Source organism: Rhagoletis zephyria, unplaced genomic scaffold (assembly GCF_001687245.7).
Source record: "Rhagoletis zephyria isolate East Lansing unplaced genomic scaffold, Rhagoletis_zephyria_1.1 Rzeph_scaffold_01980, whole genome shotgun sequence".
Taxonomy (NCBI): domain Eukaryota; kingdom Metazoa; phylum Arthropoda; class Insecta; order Diptera; family Tephritidae; genus Rhagoletis; species Rhagoletis zephyria.
In genome coordinates this window covers 29,690-45,472 of record NW_016159064.1, presented here as the reverse complement: position 1 = coordinate 45,472, position 15,783 = coordinate 29,690, and the positions used below count along the sequence as shown (strand labels likewise).

The window sequence follows — 15,783 nt, the reverse complement described above, 5'->3', positions numbered from 1 at the left end:
AAGCCAAGTGTGAATACAGCCTAATGCGCTATGTAAGAAAGAAGCCTAAAGTGTAATAAATGAGAATCAAAATTTTATATTTACAAAATATAAAAATAAAAAAGCAAAAATAAAAAATATTTTTAAGTTAAATTTAACAGAGATTGGAATTTTTGATTAAAAGTATACATATTAATAAGTTGTAGTTGCCTTTTTGCATAACAATAACTGAAATTGCACGCAAGTAAAAAAAAGAAATGCGAAAATAAGTAAAATTAAGAGAAATTAAATATATACACTGAAAATAATTTAAGAAAAAAATTAAATTAAAATCAGACTTTGAAAAATTATTAGCTAATAAACTGTTTTGAACAACTACAAATCTTTCAAAACAATCGGCAAACTGCAAACATTTATTGGTGCGCAATTTCAGCACGCACACTCCCAATCTGACACACTGTAAATCGTTTAATTTAGCAACTATGTATCACTTGGTAACCCTACTGTGAGTGGTATTCCTAAATAACTGTCAAAACTAAAATAATTGCAAAAAACACAAAGTTAAATGTATAAACAAAATAAATTCAAAAAAAAAAAACTACTAAACAGCAAAAATAGAAATGAAAGCAGTCTTGTACACAACCAAAATTAACTTAAAACCGAAATAGGCGATAAATTTTTATATTTAAGCTTACCAAAAGACACACACATACACACTCAACTAGTTAAAAGAATTTTAAATTGCTAAACGTAAACTGAAAAACAAAAAAAAAAAACTGAACTTACCCTTACTATTAAATGTTGTTGTAAAACTCAAAGCAGGATGACTGCAGAAGTTCGAGTTTAAAATTTAAGAAATAAGTAAAAAGAAATTATTTGAAATAAACTGAGTATTAAAAGTACATAAATACATACCAACAAACAAATGAATAAACTTACATACATAAATCAGAAGAACTAGTAAGAAATGATGTTTCAAATAAATGTTTTCCTTTTTTCAAAGTATACCGTAATTAAAGTTTACTGTGGTTTTTTGATTATGTTTATAGTACGTGGAAAAACATACAAGTACATAGTGTAAGCTTAGCTTTTGCCCTGGAACACTTTTGAAGTTTTCGAAATCTCAGATGGAGTTTGGGATTTGTAAATTATAAAAAAAACAGCTTATGTCGAGGGGTTTGGTTTTTAGTTTATTTCTTGGATATTTTCTTCCTTTAGAGAGGCGCCTTTATGATTTATAGACTAAACCGCAATAAAGCAGAAATCGCAGCTTTGAGTCGAGCTCGTGTGCTTTCAGTGAGAAGAGCGCCGCTCAGCTGTCGGAGTGTACATAGATGTGTTTGTTACTTTCCACACTTTCTAGATTTTATCTCAGACATAGTATGTATGTATGTGAATGGAGGGCACTTCAGCCTGAAAGGCAATGTTAGCTTGTCGCATGCTAGTAAAATGGAGCCTTCGCCTTGGGCAGTTTTAATATTTTATAGATAGAGCAATATTTCCGCGATTTAGGACGTTCCTTGTATAAGTTATGAAACGGTATTACAAGGCCGATGCCGATTATCGATATTAAAAGGTACCGAATTTTGGAATGAATTTCCGACATTCCTTGTCAAATTTGGTTTGAAGTTAAAGCGGATTTGGCATTGAATCATCTTTATTGTCAAAATTCGTGCCGAACTATATTATCTGCTCACCCTGTCGGAAGAATCAACCAACGTCAGAAGGTATTAAAATGATTTAGTTTAACTTGCTTGGAATTGACTACTACATATCGACAATCATACTGCTTAAGGAAGAACTCCTTTTTCTTCACTGCCATTTTCCTTAAGCGATTTTAGCCAAGGTCAATAAATTATGTCAAATTTTGATTCTTTGGCTGATTGGAACACCAAGGAATTAGAAACACCAAGTAAGCCAAGCCCACCAACGTTGCGCCGTCTTAGGTTATTGTTGTTTCAAGTCCGCAAAGGACCATATATCTTCCGCAGAATCCTTTTCAAAAACATTTAAGGACTTAAATCAGGACAGGCCTTATAAAAGACTTATAAACTGATCTGGGTACCTAGACGCGCCTGCGCTTACTGCTGTGTGATGGCAGTACAGATATTCTCTTCGCGCATCAGATTTTGTTTCACTATTTAACCCATGATATCAGTGCTAGAAATTGGGGCATTCTTAAAGAATGGATACCTGACCTTTTCAGTTCTCTAGCTCTTATTTTCTGCTCCAACATCAGCGGAATCTCTTGGTAGGACTATGTCACCATTGAAGCTAACAAAATCGCTACTCTCTTCGTTTCTGGGGATATTAACTGGACATTGTCTTATTAGCATCCATTTGATGAGGCACTGCACACACTGAATGGGCGATGATGGAGTGGGCCAGCTTATGCGAGCTAAAAGTTTAAAAACCGTTGTCCTCTCTCCTAATAAGCATTCGGGAATATGTACATAAGTATTTGCGCTTGTAGAATTCACTATTGTTTAGGAAACAGATAAATCGGCATATTGTAAAAAACTAAAGGACTTATTTGGATACAATAGTCTCTCGAACCTCGTCAGATTACCATGTGTTATGAAAACTCTAATTCTAGGAGAGTTTTTGCAAGAGAGAGCTTTCATATTTATATGGAATACACAAAAAGCTGTGAAAAGCTTGCCACGCATACTTCGCGGGCACTTTCTATGCGTACGTACAACAAGTTTAATTGCAAGTAGCAAAGCTTTCAACTATTCTAAAGGTCTTTCTAGATCTCACCTAGGAGCAGCTTAAAATTGCATTTAGTCAAATAGTTGCCTTGCACATACTTATAGAACTTCTTACTCAAGGTTGCACCCGTAATGGGTAGCAAAAGTTAGATACTGCTGCTTGTGGCTTGAGGCAGAGAATTAATGAAGGATTAGTAAGTTTTATTTATTTATTTTAAAGTGGTAATGGTTTCTATACTAGACCACTCTCTTTTTACATACACACGACTCCTATTTTATTTATCAGACGCTATGCTAACAAACCTACATTTTGGGATCCATATTTTATGATTATTTTTTAATTGAATTTTGGTGTATTTTGCTTAACTAACTTGTAATTACAACGTGAAATTAAACAAAAATCTAAAGTAACCCAAACCTTATCAACTAACCACCAGGTAATTTTGTGCAACTCTCAAAAACTTAAAACATCAATACATACATATTTATATGTGGATAGCATGACTCATTAAACATTAAAAAAAAAAACATCCAGCAACAAATATTAATTCACTATTCTCTTCTACTTTTTGCTCTCCTCTCTCAACACCCACAGTAAGGCATGTTAACAAGAAGTCCAAACATCGCCAGTCTCTCTACTCCATCGAATTTGGCCCCAGCATTGATACGATTCGCAGCCGCGCTGACACCATACTCGACTACGACGATCACCTGCACGGCCGCGATGATGGCGGAGAGTTGTCGCCGAAGCCGATGACGCCGCGGCGCGTCAAACGACGTTCGGTGATGGCGCGCGGCACCAATAGCCGCCAATCAACCACCAGCCGCCGCAGTCATCATGGCCGCGATCGCGGTGAAGGCGCCGGCGGCACGCATGGCAGCAGCAGCAGCGGTGGCGGCACACATCCACGTAACAGCACACGCAGTTCGCGCCGCAAATATCAACAGAACCCCGTCACTAAACTGCTCGATCAGCAACAACTGCAATTGCAGCAGCAGCAACAACAGCATCATCATCATAATCATCATAGCGGCGGCGGGCATCACGTGCAAGCCGCCAAGCAGCATTTGGGCTCTTTCCATCACAAAGAGATACCTGCACCGTTGACTGCCTCAAATTTGCAAACACTGAATCAGGAGATCATAAATAATACGAGTGTTGGCGGCAGCACAGTGGTGGCAAGCCCTGATAGTAGCGCTACAATGACCAACATTTTGATAGGCGGCGGCAGTCTCACAAAGACAAACAACAATCACTATCACAGCTTCCGCAAGAATATACCACCTGATCCGATTTACTATAACACCAATGCGCAAACGGGTCTGTTTCAGCAAGCGTGGCAAACGACGTCACAGTCGCCCATGGGGGGCGATGAGCTACCACCGACGCCGACATTAACGCCCACACTGGCGGGCCACTTCAATCCCACCTATCAGCATTCGACTACGAACCTGAACGATGTTGAACACACAGACGAGTTGTACAACAATCGGCCCCCTTCGGTGCGTTCGAGTTACTCCAATTTTCATGGCACGCGCCCGCTTTCCTCGTACATCTCCAACTCGGGCGCAACAGAGAATGTTTTCGCCGGCTTGACTGGCGCTGCACAGGCGCAGTCAGGTGCGCAGCAGGCGCAACAACAACAGCAGCAGCAACAGCAGCAGGCTCAGCTTTTGCCGACTTTACCACCTTTGCCGCCACATGTCGCACCCGCCACGCCACCGTTGTATCAGACAAATCCGCTGCATCAGCATCCGCACGCCGCAGCTCAGCAGCAGCACATGCCGCCCTTGCCTTCGCCGAACTTTATCAGCACGCAGCCGCAGAATATTCCCTTCGGCAAGCGTACCGCATCGAGAGAGAGCATAAGATCGATGGCGTTCTTAAATAGTGGACCACCGGCCTATAACCTCAACTATCATACCCCACCTGACTCTGAGACGACCATGTAGTAGGTGCAGGAACTGAAACTTGAAGTGAATATGGATTTTATTTTAGAAGAGTGATCACCCCAAATGACCACAATCAAGAGTTATGTTCTTAGCAAAAAAAAAAAGCAACGAATCCGTCCAATATGTATAAAAACCGGCTTTGTAAAGTAGGTAATAGAATGGTAATGATAGAAAAAGTTAAGCTTTAAGTTCGTCAGAGCTTTCGCTTATCAATTTTTCAAAGTTCAAAGTTTTCAGACAGAAAGCTTTAACTTAAAAAAGTGCAGTGAATGAATTTTTTGAGAAAGTTTTCGACCTGAGCGCGTATGTATAGCGGTCGCTATCAGAGAGAGCTTTTACTCTGTGCACGCCCATAAAAAACGGTGACGGGCTCCGCCTTGCCCGCGGGGAAAGCCCTTTTAAGATTTCTATATATTTTTATAGGCGAGTGCCAAGCAAAAGCTCTGTCTGCCCAGCGCCGATATAAAATCAATGGAAAGCTTCTACCGCAAGATATGTGCAAAAATTATAGAAAGCTTAAAAAAGCTGTGTTTCAGTCGTCACATTTTCTTGGAGGTATTATTTTCTATAATTTTGTAAAAAATAGTTCAGAAATTAGGTTTGTACAAAATTTGCGTAAATTCTTTTTTTGAAAGCGAAGAATCATAAGAAAAAAATCGGAGTTCGATTAGAGTGATAAATATATAAAAATACGCACTGACTGGCGAAAAAAATCTACTTAACTACACTTAAACGCTTAAAAGCTTGCTTGAGTGCTTCGTATAGATTTTAAACCGGTGGTGGGCACCGGCCTGTCCGCGGGCAAAGCTCTTTCAAGTTTTGCATACATGTAGTATAGAAAGCTTGAGGGAGCTTTGCCCGCGGACAAGCTGATGCCTACCACAGATTCAAAAGAAACTTAAGTTGAAGAGTGAACCATACCTTTTGACAACTACAGATTATAATTTTGGACTATATGGAGGATATTTAATAAAAAATTTAGGATCGAGTGAAATATAAAAATGTATCACTTAGAAGAGCTTATGCTTAACGTCTGCTAGTAATTAATGGCGGCTTTCACTTAAAAAAAATAAAATTATGAGTGGCAGTGGAACCACTTCTAAATATATGACGCGTGAGTTTCTATTTGAAATGCTAACTTTTAATTACGCATTGTAACAAATTTGGATGAAATGGAAACGTCCCAATATTATTTGTATTAAACAAATTAAATCTAAAACATAAATTTATATCCTATGAAAGCTATTTCTAACTTTCACCGAGCAGAAACTTCGGAAAGCTCTTACACGTAACCAACTTTGGATGCCTTTTTTAATTTCTAAGCTTTAATGCTATGCTTCAGTATGAAGATTTAGATGAATAAGATATTATTAAAAAACTTGTGATCTCAAAAATTATTTCAGAATTAAGTTGGAAAATAATTTTTGGCGAAATCAAAATTCTTTTTTTTTTATTGAACGAATGAAAATATTAACCTGAGAAGTAAAAATTTTAGTTTTTGTTTTTCTAATTGTAATTTTTGTCTAAAACTAATTTGTACTTTAAACACCTATAATTAGCTTAAATTTTGGTAATCGCAATGAGTTTGAAATTAATATTGCTTCTTAAGACTACTACAGAAAACTTTAAACTAATGCCCAAAAAAATAATTCACATGTAGTAAAAACCACATTTTTGTGCATAATGCGAAATTTCCACCAGGCATTAAATGACTCAATGTTTAATGACAACGTTGGGCTGTAAAAAATACCCATGTCATTACCGTCATAAAAATAGTCATTATGGCTGTTTCCACATAGCATACGTTTTTTTTTTTCATTTTAATGCTTAGTGGAAATTCGGCAAAAAAAAATTTACATAACAAACTTGTAAAACAAGTTATGAAAAGTGTATGGACTTCCAATACTAAATTTAGAATAAGACGGCAATTATAAAATTAAAATTTCATAAGTATTTTTCAGTTTATTAATTCCTTTGAGTTATCTTTAATGCTTTGTTTCATTTGTAAGTAGAATAATTTCTTCTGAATAGTCAAAAGTAATTTATGTTTATTAGTCACATTTGACATAAAAAATTACTTAATTGAAAACTGATGTACTTCAAAATAGTCGCAATACTTTTAAAGAAATAAAGTACGCGTTTAAATACATTCACATATAACATTATTTATTATTCAATATTATATTTTTAAATGTAAAAACCAAAGTAATATTTGTATATAAAAAGCAAATTGCATAAATATACGTATGCAAAAGGAAACTATACATATACATATGTATTTTTATATATCAACAAACAACATCAATTTATTTTAAGACAACGAAATAACGTTTAAAAAATTTTATGTTTGAAAGGCATAAAATAAATTATTATAAGTAAACACATATATTGTGAGGAATAATAAAGAAATTCATGATGATTTAGTTTTTGATTTTGATTTAAATGAAACGACTGGTAAGTTACTTATTTTATAGGGGATGTAAAATATTATGCACAAGGCGAATTCATACACTGATTTGATTTTTTGACAGCACGCCCACGAAAACCAAGAACAAATTACATGGCATTGTCGCTGTTGTATTGTTGCGACCACCTTGTATAAATTCGTCTTGGTTCTGCATTTGTTTAAATGCCCCGTATTTGTCCCATATTCGGTGCAACAAAATCGTGTCAATCAAATCAATTTAAAGGAGCTACATACATACATATGTTCATATTTATGTTCAACTAATGAATGAAAAAATTGCTGTTCAAAAAGTAAAAGTTCAGTGGATCGATGTAAAAAAAGTTCAATTTTAACTATGCCAGGTTCTACTTATTTATACCACTCGAAATTTATCGACGAGTAAAATTTTTGATGAAAGTGCGGAAGACATGGATTGGGAAGCGGTAGTAAATTCTGCTTTTCAAAATTTATTCGGTTGAAAATTCTGGAAAAAATGTGAAAAAATAAGCGTCTTCTAGCACCCCATAGGTTAGTTCAGTGACAGACACTATGATCCAAGCCTTCGATTTCTTCCTCGCCATGGCATCTGTGGACCTTTTCTCCTCGAACCTGGGTCCGATTTGTGCTATAGGCTTTTTTCCGGACATACTTTGTTTGCCTTCATTTAAGTCGTAGTTTGTTTAATTTACTGACATTAAGGTGGTGGGAACCAGTTCTGGTGGGTAACTACTAGAGTGGCGAACTTGAGCTCCATGAAATTTGGAACAACAAATAAATGTTTCCTCTAGAAAAGATCTGATTGCAATTGCCGACGGTATGAAGAAATATGTAAAAAGCTGACCTCTACGTTTGGCTACTACACGCTTTGGCTAACAATTTTTTTCCAAATTTCCTTGAAAATATACTTTATATTCGAAAGTGTACGACGAACTGTTTTTTTTTCATGGTTCTGGTACGGTCTAATGTACACACGTATGTATGTATATTTAAAAGCTGAGTTATTAATTAGTACAATATTAGTTCTTAAAGCAGATATTCTCACCACGAATGCATTTAGGGGTGAAAAGAAAGCTTTTAGCTGCTTGCTAGAAAGCACCCTTTTAGCAATTCTCAATCAAATATTTTGCACGTTCTTTATTTTATCCATGACTGTTATTAATAAAAAGCTTTTCGCTACGTTCTAATCCTAGCAAAGACATAAACCAACCACCGCCCGATGGGTTGAAAAATCTACGAAAGGGTATGAAATATCCCATACTTACCCTGTAGTCAAATGTACTAGTTGTAAACTACCTCACAACTAGTATAAACCGATTGCCCAACTACTCAGCCATTTTCCCTGTAATAAACTGGTATTTTTAACAGGGGAATGTCCTACGAGATGGAAATTGTCAGATTTCGGTCAGAAATACATCAGTCTCATACTAGTTCAAAATATACAGAAAAATACTAGTCCAATTATGGACCTAAACCACTAATTTGAAAGTCAAAAACTAAATTAATTCACGAATATACAATAAAAAACTTTTGATTAACTACGTTTTAATACATTACACATTTTTATGTAGCAGCCTTAGATTTGCCAATAATTAGAGTTAAATTTTCTAAGTGTTAAAATGAAAATAAATACATAAATACTTCAAACTTTCAAACTTTCGAACATACATTTAAATGCATTTTCGATTAAATGATATTAAAAGTAAAAGCTTTCAGGTACAATAAATACTATATTTTTGTCTTTTTAATAATATTGAATATGGAAAAGAAAACATTTTAGTTAAAAATGAAACGAATGAATACCGTAGTTTTTTTCTGAGTGACCTAAATAAAAATAAAAGTTTTCATTAAAATAAATTAAATTCGTTAACTTTGCACATTTCAGTCCATTTTTTCAATTTTTTAAAAGTAGTAATTAGTGTTTAAAATTTGACAATTGAAATTNTATGAAATATCCCATACTTACCCTGTAGTCAAATGTACTAGTTGTAAACTACCTCACAACTAGTATAAACCGATTGCCCAACTACTCAGCCATTTTCCCTGTAATAAACTGGTATTTTTAACAGGGGAATGTCCTACGAGATGGAAATTGTCAGATTTCGGTCAGAAATACATCAGTCTCATACTAGTTCAAAATATACAGAAAAATACTAGTCCAATTATGGACCTAAACCACTAATTTGAAAGTCAAAAACTAAATTAATTCACGAATATACAATAAAAAACTTTTGATTAACTACGTTTTAATACATTACACATTTTTATGTAGCAGCCTTAGATTTGCCAATAATTAGAGTTAAATTTTCTAAGTGTTAAAATGAAAATAAATACATAAATACTTCAAACTTTCAAACTTTCGAACATACATTTAAATGCATTTTCGATTAAATGATATTAAAAGTAAAAGCTTTCAGGTACAATAAATACTATATTTTTGTCTTTTTAATAATATTGAATATGGAAAAGAAAACATTTTAGTTAAAAATGAAACGAATGAATACCGTAGTTTTTTTCTGAGTGACCTAAATAAAAATAAAAGTTTTCATTAAAATAAATTAAATTCGTTAACTTTGCACATTTCAGTCCATTTTTTCAATTTTTTAAAAGTAGTAATTAGTGTTTAAAATTTGACAATTGAAATTTAAAATAAATAAATAATTCAAGCAGTTATTAAATATTCTTAATATTTGTCTATACTTTGGCTTGTTGATTGATAATTGAAATTAATCAAATAATTATTGGAAAAGATAAAAAAGAACAAAATAATGATGTAATTAAAATTAACGAATTAATTAAAATATTTCGTTTAAGTAATTAATTATTAATCATTAAAAAGGGGCTAATGTCGGTATTTACTCATTAAACGCTTATCCAAAAAAACATGGTTTAATTAATAATCATTACGAATATTAGTCATTATTTAACAACTATCGTAAAATTGTGAGTACGTACTCGCTTTAACGGTTTACAATATACTAAAATAAAAGTTATAATATATTGTGTACTCTGTTCTATTAAACTGTCGAAGTTAAATAAAACAAGGCATTAATAAATCGTTTTGTACTTGGTACAAGTCTGGTCATTTTCGAACTAGTTCGGTTCCAGTCAGGAAATTCTAGTTGTGACTAGTATTTGCCTGCCTAATTTGGGGTTTCACTGCAGCGTATCTGCTGTCATCGGCAGATGTCGCACCGGCTTGCGCTGAATTTACCAAAAATAGGTGTCGCCCTCATCGATATGCGTAAAATAAACTGAATTTTTTGATAAAAATTTAAAAAATACCAGCAATTTCAATTACCTGTATTTTTCCCAGTATATTTTTCAAATTTTTATTTACTAAAATGTTAAAAAACCACCGACATTTTTAATTACTAGTATTTTTTACCAAAAACCCCCAAAATAATAAAATAAATAATTGTATTTAAATAGGCAAAACTGAGTACGCAGTTTCTTAGCCCATTCAATTTTAGTATATAAATGTGCAAGTCTTACCAATGATTTGCGGCAAATTTTTTAGTTCAGCCGTTCATTTTCTCCATATAAAACAAAACATGGAACAGTTTTTATATGGAGAAAATGAGCGCGCCTTCAACAAAAAAAAATGTCAAAAATCATTGGTAAGCCTAGCAACCTCAGACTTGCATTTATTGTACTAAAATTCAAAAACTGCATAACTCATTTTTTTTTTTTTCAAAATGGTGTAAATTAAGTTTGTCAACATTATGTATAACTACATACATATGTACATTGTATGCAAACTTGCTGAAAAGTGCCAAACTCAAAAACGCCAGTGGAAGACTTAAATCACATCTCAAAATTATAAAACATTATTTATTGCACAACTTACTTTACATGCCACAACTTCCATCTAAGTAAAATAATTCACGTTATCAATGCCCATGTAGAATTGCTCGCTGATTTCGAAAATTGAGTTAATTTTTTTTCTATGGATAAGTTTTCGAGATATTTTAATTTGCCGGTACTCAGCTAAAAAAAAGTGTTTCCACTTAATCACGTACATATCGAGCCCTAACCGCCAAAATAACGTAAGCGACATTTTTTTCAAAATTTTCTTTTTGATGCAGAAATGCATCTAGATGCTCTAGGAATATTTCTGCATCAAAAAGAAAATTTTGAAAAAAGTGTCGCTTACGTTATTTTGTCGGTTAGGACTCCATATGTATGTATTAGAGGTATACGCCGCCGAGCCTTGCCGCCGCCGCCGCCGTTTTTTGTCATTTTTCACGCGCCGCCGCCGAATTACGAAAATATCGGCGCGGCGGCGGCGGCGGCGGCGTTCGGCGCCTAAGGAATTTTGTACTACTCGTAAAAAAACACTATTTTAGAAAATGAAAATTACATTTTTAAAGGAGTTTTTTTTTGCTTAATTTGGGCCACTGAAAAAAAGCGTAACTCAGAAAAAACATAGGTAACACGTTTTTCAATCGAAAGCGTTTATTACAGTTAAATTAGGGTCGAATACTGGTAATCTGACAATTTTCTTCCGCAGTAGACAATTTTTTTCAATACTACAACAATACTACTTTTTTATATACTACAACAACAAGAAAGTTATAACACATCTAAAACTTTAACGCCAATATCTCAGAAAGCAGTTTTAACAGAAGCGCCCTTATTGCATCTAACTCCTCAATTATTGGAGATAAAACAAAGATAAGTTGATTTTCCTGTGTATTTTTTTTTAATATTATAAACACACTTTTAATAAAAAGCAAACTCTTTTTTTTGCTAATTTTTGCATTCGTAACTTATTTTATTCTGGGGTCCCGCAGACGTATACAAGTACTAGGTGGCTGTGTGAAAATTACGTTAGCATTTCTAAGTGGTGGTCAAATCCCAGGAAGGTTTTGCTCCCGCGCATCGCAATGTCTTCTACACAGGTTTAAAGTCCCCCTTTTTGCTAAAAATTACTATTATTTTTCATTACATTCGGTTCTCCTAAGAAAAATTTGGCGCTTTATATTTTAGTGGAAATTTTAACCATCTATAAGCCATTTTTTAAACAGTGGGTAAAAAGGCCCGTTCTGGTGGGAGTTGATGGGTTAAACTTTTGGAAAAAAGTAGACCAAACCTTGTTTTCAATACATAACCCCCAAAAAAATCGTAACAACTCCGTAATTTAACATAACGGTTGATAAGATTATTGCAAAAATTTATTGACAGCGATACAAATTACCCCAATAACTTGACCTTTTAAATTTTTGTATTTCTTTAAATTTAAATAGCACATACGGATTTGTAGAGAACATAGGGATGTATATATGTATATACCTCAAAATTTCGTGTGTTCGCCCATCCATCAGCGGCAGACACTCAAGACTTTAATGCAAGTTGAAGGTAATGTAATTTAAATTTAATACTAATTCAATTAATGAATTAAATACAATTACAATCTGAATTGCCATGGCGAATGCCTAAGGGTGCCGAGATGACAGGACAAGATTAGTAGCCTCATGGCTCTTTGGAATCTACCTTATGAGCAGTAGCGCCGGCGTCTCCAGACGCGCCGGCCTCGCCGCCGCCGCCGATTCTTTTTGAAGTTGACCACGCCGCCGCCGCAAAGCCGTTCGGCGTAAACCTCTAGTATGTATATCTTACGAACCAATTGAACAGCCTTAATACGAAATATGGCAAATGAAAGCTATCGCTTTTTGATAGGCCTGATAGTTTCTGAGGAATTAATTAAGCTTTCCAAATTTTTTGATTTTTTGATGAAAAAATTAAACGAATTCAAATTATAACAGGGGTAAAATAAAAAATAACGGGTTTTGTGTCAATTTTTCTATTTTGTATAAAAGCCGGTTCTCTTACAAAAAAAAAAAAATTAAGCTTTCTATGAAGAAAATCGATGGATAAGTTAAAAAGGAATGAGTGATGAAATCAAAAAGCGCTAACGTTTTTTTTGTATGAAAAATGAGCAGAAAAGAATGTTACTCATACGCCATGTACACCTGAGTAACACTTCACTCATTGATTTCTTGTGCCTTATTGGAGCTCACAGAGAGTTCACCATATACCTATACATAAGTATATAAAATACGTTTAAGAATACCCAATCAAATAATCCCAAAAGTGACGAATGAATCGCAGCATCAAAAGGCTTTCGACACCATTCCAATTAAATCGACGTTTGAGTTGACCTCTATCGGATTCCTCAACAACATAAATACATACATAAGTAAAATAAGAATCGTATGACAATGATTGATTTCAATCAGTACGCACATACATACATACATACATATATATACGCACATTTGTTCTTATGTATGTATGTATGTGTGCATATAAATTAAAAACTTATAGGTAACATACACACCAATAATTGTCACTGCTACTTACAACTGGCAACAAAAGATGGCAGTGACAAAATTGCAACGAATGATTACTACAAGTTGATAGCATTTTACAAATTGACCTCTTTGTTTCGGTAAGAGTAGTTCATAGCTCGTATTAATGGCCCGCAGGGGTTTTGCATCTGCAGTTGCAAGACTAAAATATATGCATTAACAATCAAACACAGATTCATAAATAAAACCAATAAAATTGGGAGATGTGTATTGCAAAATAGCTTGGCAGATATCGATCGTAGATACATACACATATATATGTAGATATGTATTTGGCGAATACAATTTGCTGCTGCATTGAACTGCGTTGGTGTTCAAGTGCTGAACAATTGTGCAATGCATAAAGAAAAAGTAATTAAAAGCTTTCGATTGACTTTGAGTAAAGGATGAGATGTACTTGTACAAAGGTTGATCGAAAAAGTGTCTATGCTCGAATGAAGACAAGGCTTTTTCACATTTTTCGATTTTTGTTTTTATCGTAAATGAGAAAGGGTAAAGGGAAATTGCTAAGATCTGGCAAATTGACTTACGACTTAATTTTTACGTAAATATCTCTGCCTACGATTCAGCTGCTGTAGGAGTTAATGCCAAATGACCATCATTTAAGCCGTACTTTCGGTCAATAGGCAATCGAATCAACTGAGGGTAGTACTCATTGACTGAGGTTCATTTGCGGTAGAACCTTGGGGTACCTGAGAAATATAACGGGCATGAAGATAATTCCAAAAAAAAAATTTACTTTGACTGGCTATAACTCAGCGAGTTTATAAATTTATTCGAATACGTTTCAACAATATTTCAAATGAAATTGTTTCTCCTTTTTCCTTTTTTTATTTAATGAAACTTTTTTAAAACCAATAAATTTTTTTTTGATGATTTTGAAATTTAGAAATTTGTAAAACAAAAAAAAAAGTGGACCCCATACAAAATTTAAGTGTCGATATTTTAAGGACCACCCTAATGTACATATCGTCACCTTAATTCACAAAGGCCCTAACCAACACTTTTTGCAAAACTGCGTTTTTCATAGATTATGGTAGGATGCATTGAAATACAGCTACAATAAAAATTGTAAAGTGTTAGTACCAAAAATAACTGAGTTTTATGATGTCTATTGCTACTCCTGTAAAAAAAAAAAAATTGTTGGTTAGAGCCCTTTAGAATTAAGCTAACGATATGTAGGTATGTATGCAGGTATGTAGTTTTTCTAAAATCATTTTCGCATAATCTCCATACAATCGGCTTAAAAATGTTTAACTGAGAAATACAGGCTGCGTTTAACTCTCAGTCAAATTACAACTTGTACCACTTGCACCTCTCTGAGTAATTTCACCAATGCTTAGCTTAAAAGCATTTTTGTGTATTATTGCGTCATGTAAACTGAGGGAAAACTATTTTAAAAATAAATACCCAGGTAAAAAGCACACTAACTGTATTAGTAACAAACAGTTACTTCCACACAGATATAGGGGTAGGCATGTATAGAAAGGAGTAAGCAATTGAAAATCATTTTCTTTTCAGATGTATGAGACTAACAGCCAATTTCACGAAAGCAATTTAAATGAAAATTTTTGTTTTTATTTTTAATTTTCACAGAAAAATCAAAAACAATTTTTCCTAGCACTCTGCCAATTTTTTCCCATTTTATTTAAGAACTAGTTAGTGAAAGTATGTTTTAAGAAAGGTTCAGGAAAGAGACATATACTGTGAGTCGTCGGTGATACGTATGGTAACCGTATGCTGCCGTAATATTTCTCATCAGGGCGTGTAGTCCACTTCTTCTCTGTCTGAGAAGAAATTTGGCCAGCACCGTTTGTTGTACATCTTTAAATCTCGGTACGCACTTAAGTGTAAACTCAATTCATTTTGCAACGGACTTTAGCATCAATTTATATTTCTGCATCAAAGCTAACTACCTACTTACCTCCAAAGAAGACTCCAGGGATTGCTCTGACAATCTTCTAAGCGTCTAAGTTTTCTAACTCTTCTAAATTTAAGTTCCAAAATTAATTAATGACTTTAAATACCACAAACAATATTGCTAATATTACTAATCCCAGGCAAAAGTTCTCATTTTTCAACATCAAAATAAATTGATTGTCGGGAAATTTTCTTTAGCCAAGTGTCAAATAAATATTCGACAAATTTAACCAGCTCAATTAGATACACAAAAAAATAAATAAATCTACTATAAAATTTTCACCATTGGCATTAAATGAAACAAAAACTATGTAAACAACAAAAACTTCTTACCCTGCCCTTGCGTAGCCTTAGCTCAGTGGGTTTTCAATGTTATGAAAGTCTCAAGCACTAACTTTTTAAT

At 34.0% G+C, this 15,783-nt stretch overlaps 1 protein-coding gene and 1 long non-coding RNA gene across 2 annotated transcripts; one reads left to right on the top strand and one right to left on the bottom strand.

The window, feature by feature from the left end:
• Positions 1-1,790: 1,790 nt before the first annotated feature.
• LOC108365734 (uncharacterized) lies at positions 1,791-2,311 on the bottom strand. Its single transcript, XR_001847995.1, has 2 exons — positions 2,178-2,311; positions 1,791-2,044 (listed from the first exon to the last, which is right to left on the bottom strand). It is a non-coding gene; the product is annotated as an uncharacterized LOC108365734 (long non-coding RNA).
• A 511-nt stretch (positions 2,312-2,822) lies between these two features.
• LOC108365735 (protein indeterminate-domain 5, chloroplastic-like) lies at positions 2,823-4,643 on the top strand. The gene is made up of 2 exons (XM_017619870.1): positions 2,823-2,835; positions 3,286-4,643. The coding sequence occupies exons 1-2, from the start codon at positions 2,823-2,825 to the stop codon at positions 4,641-4,643; spliced, it is 1,371 nt and encodes a 456-aa protein (XP_017475359.1).
• Positions 4,644-15,783: the final 11,140 nt, after the last annotated feature.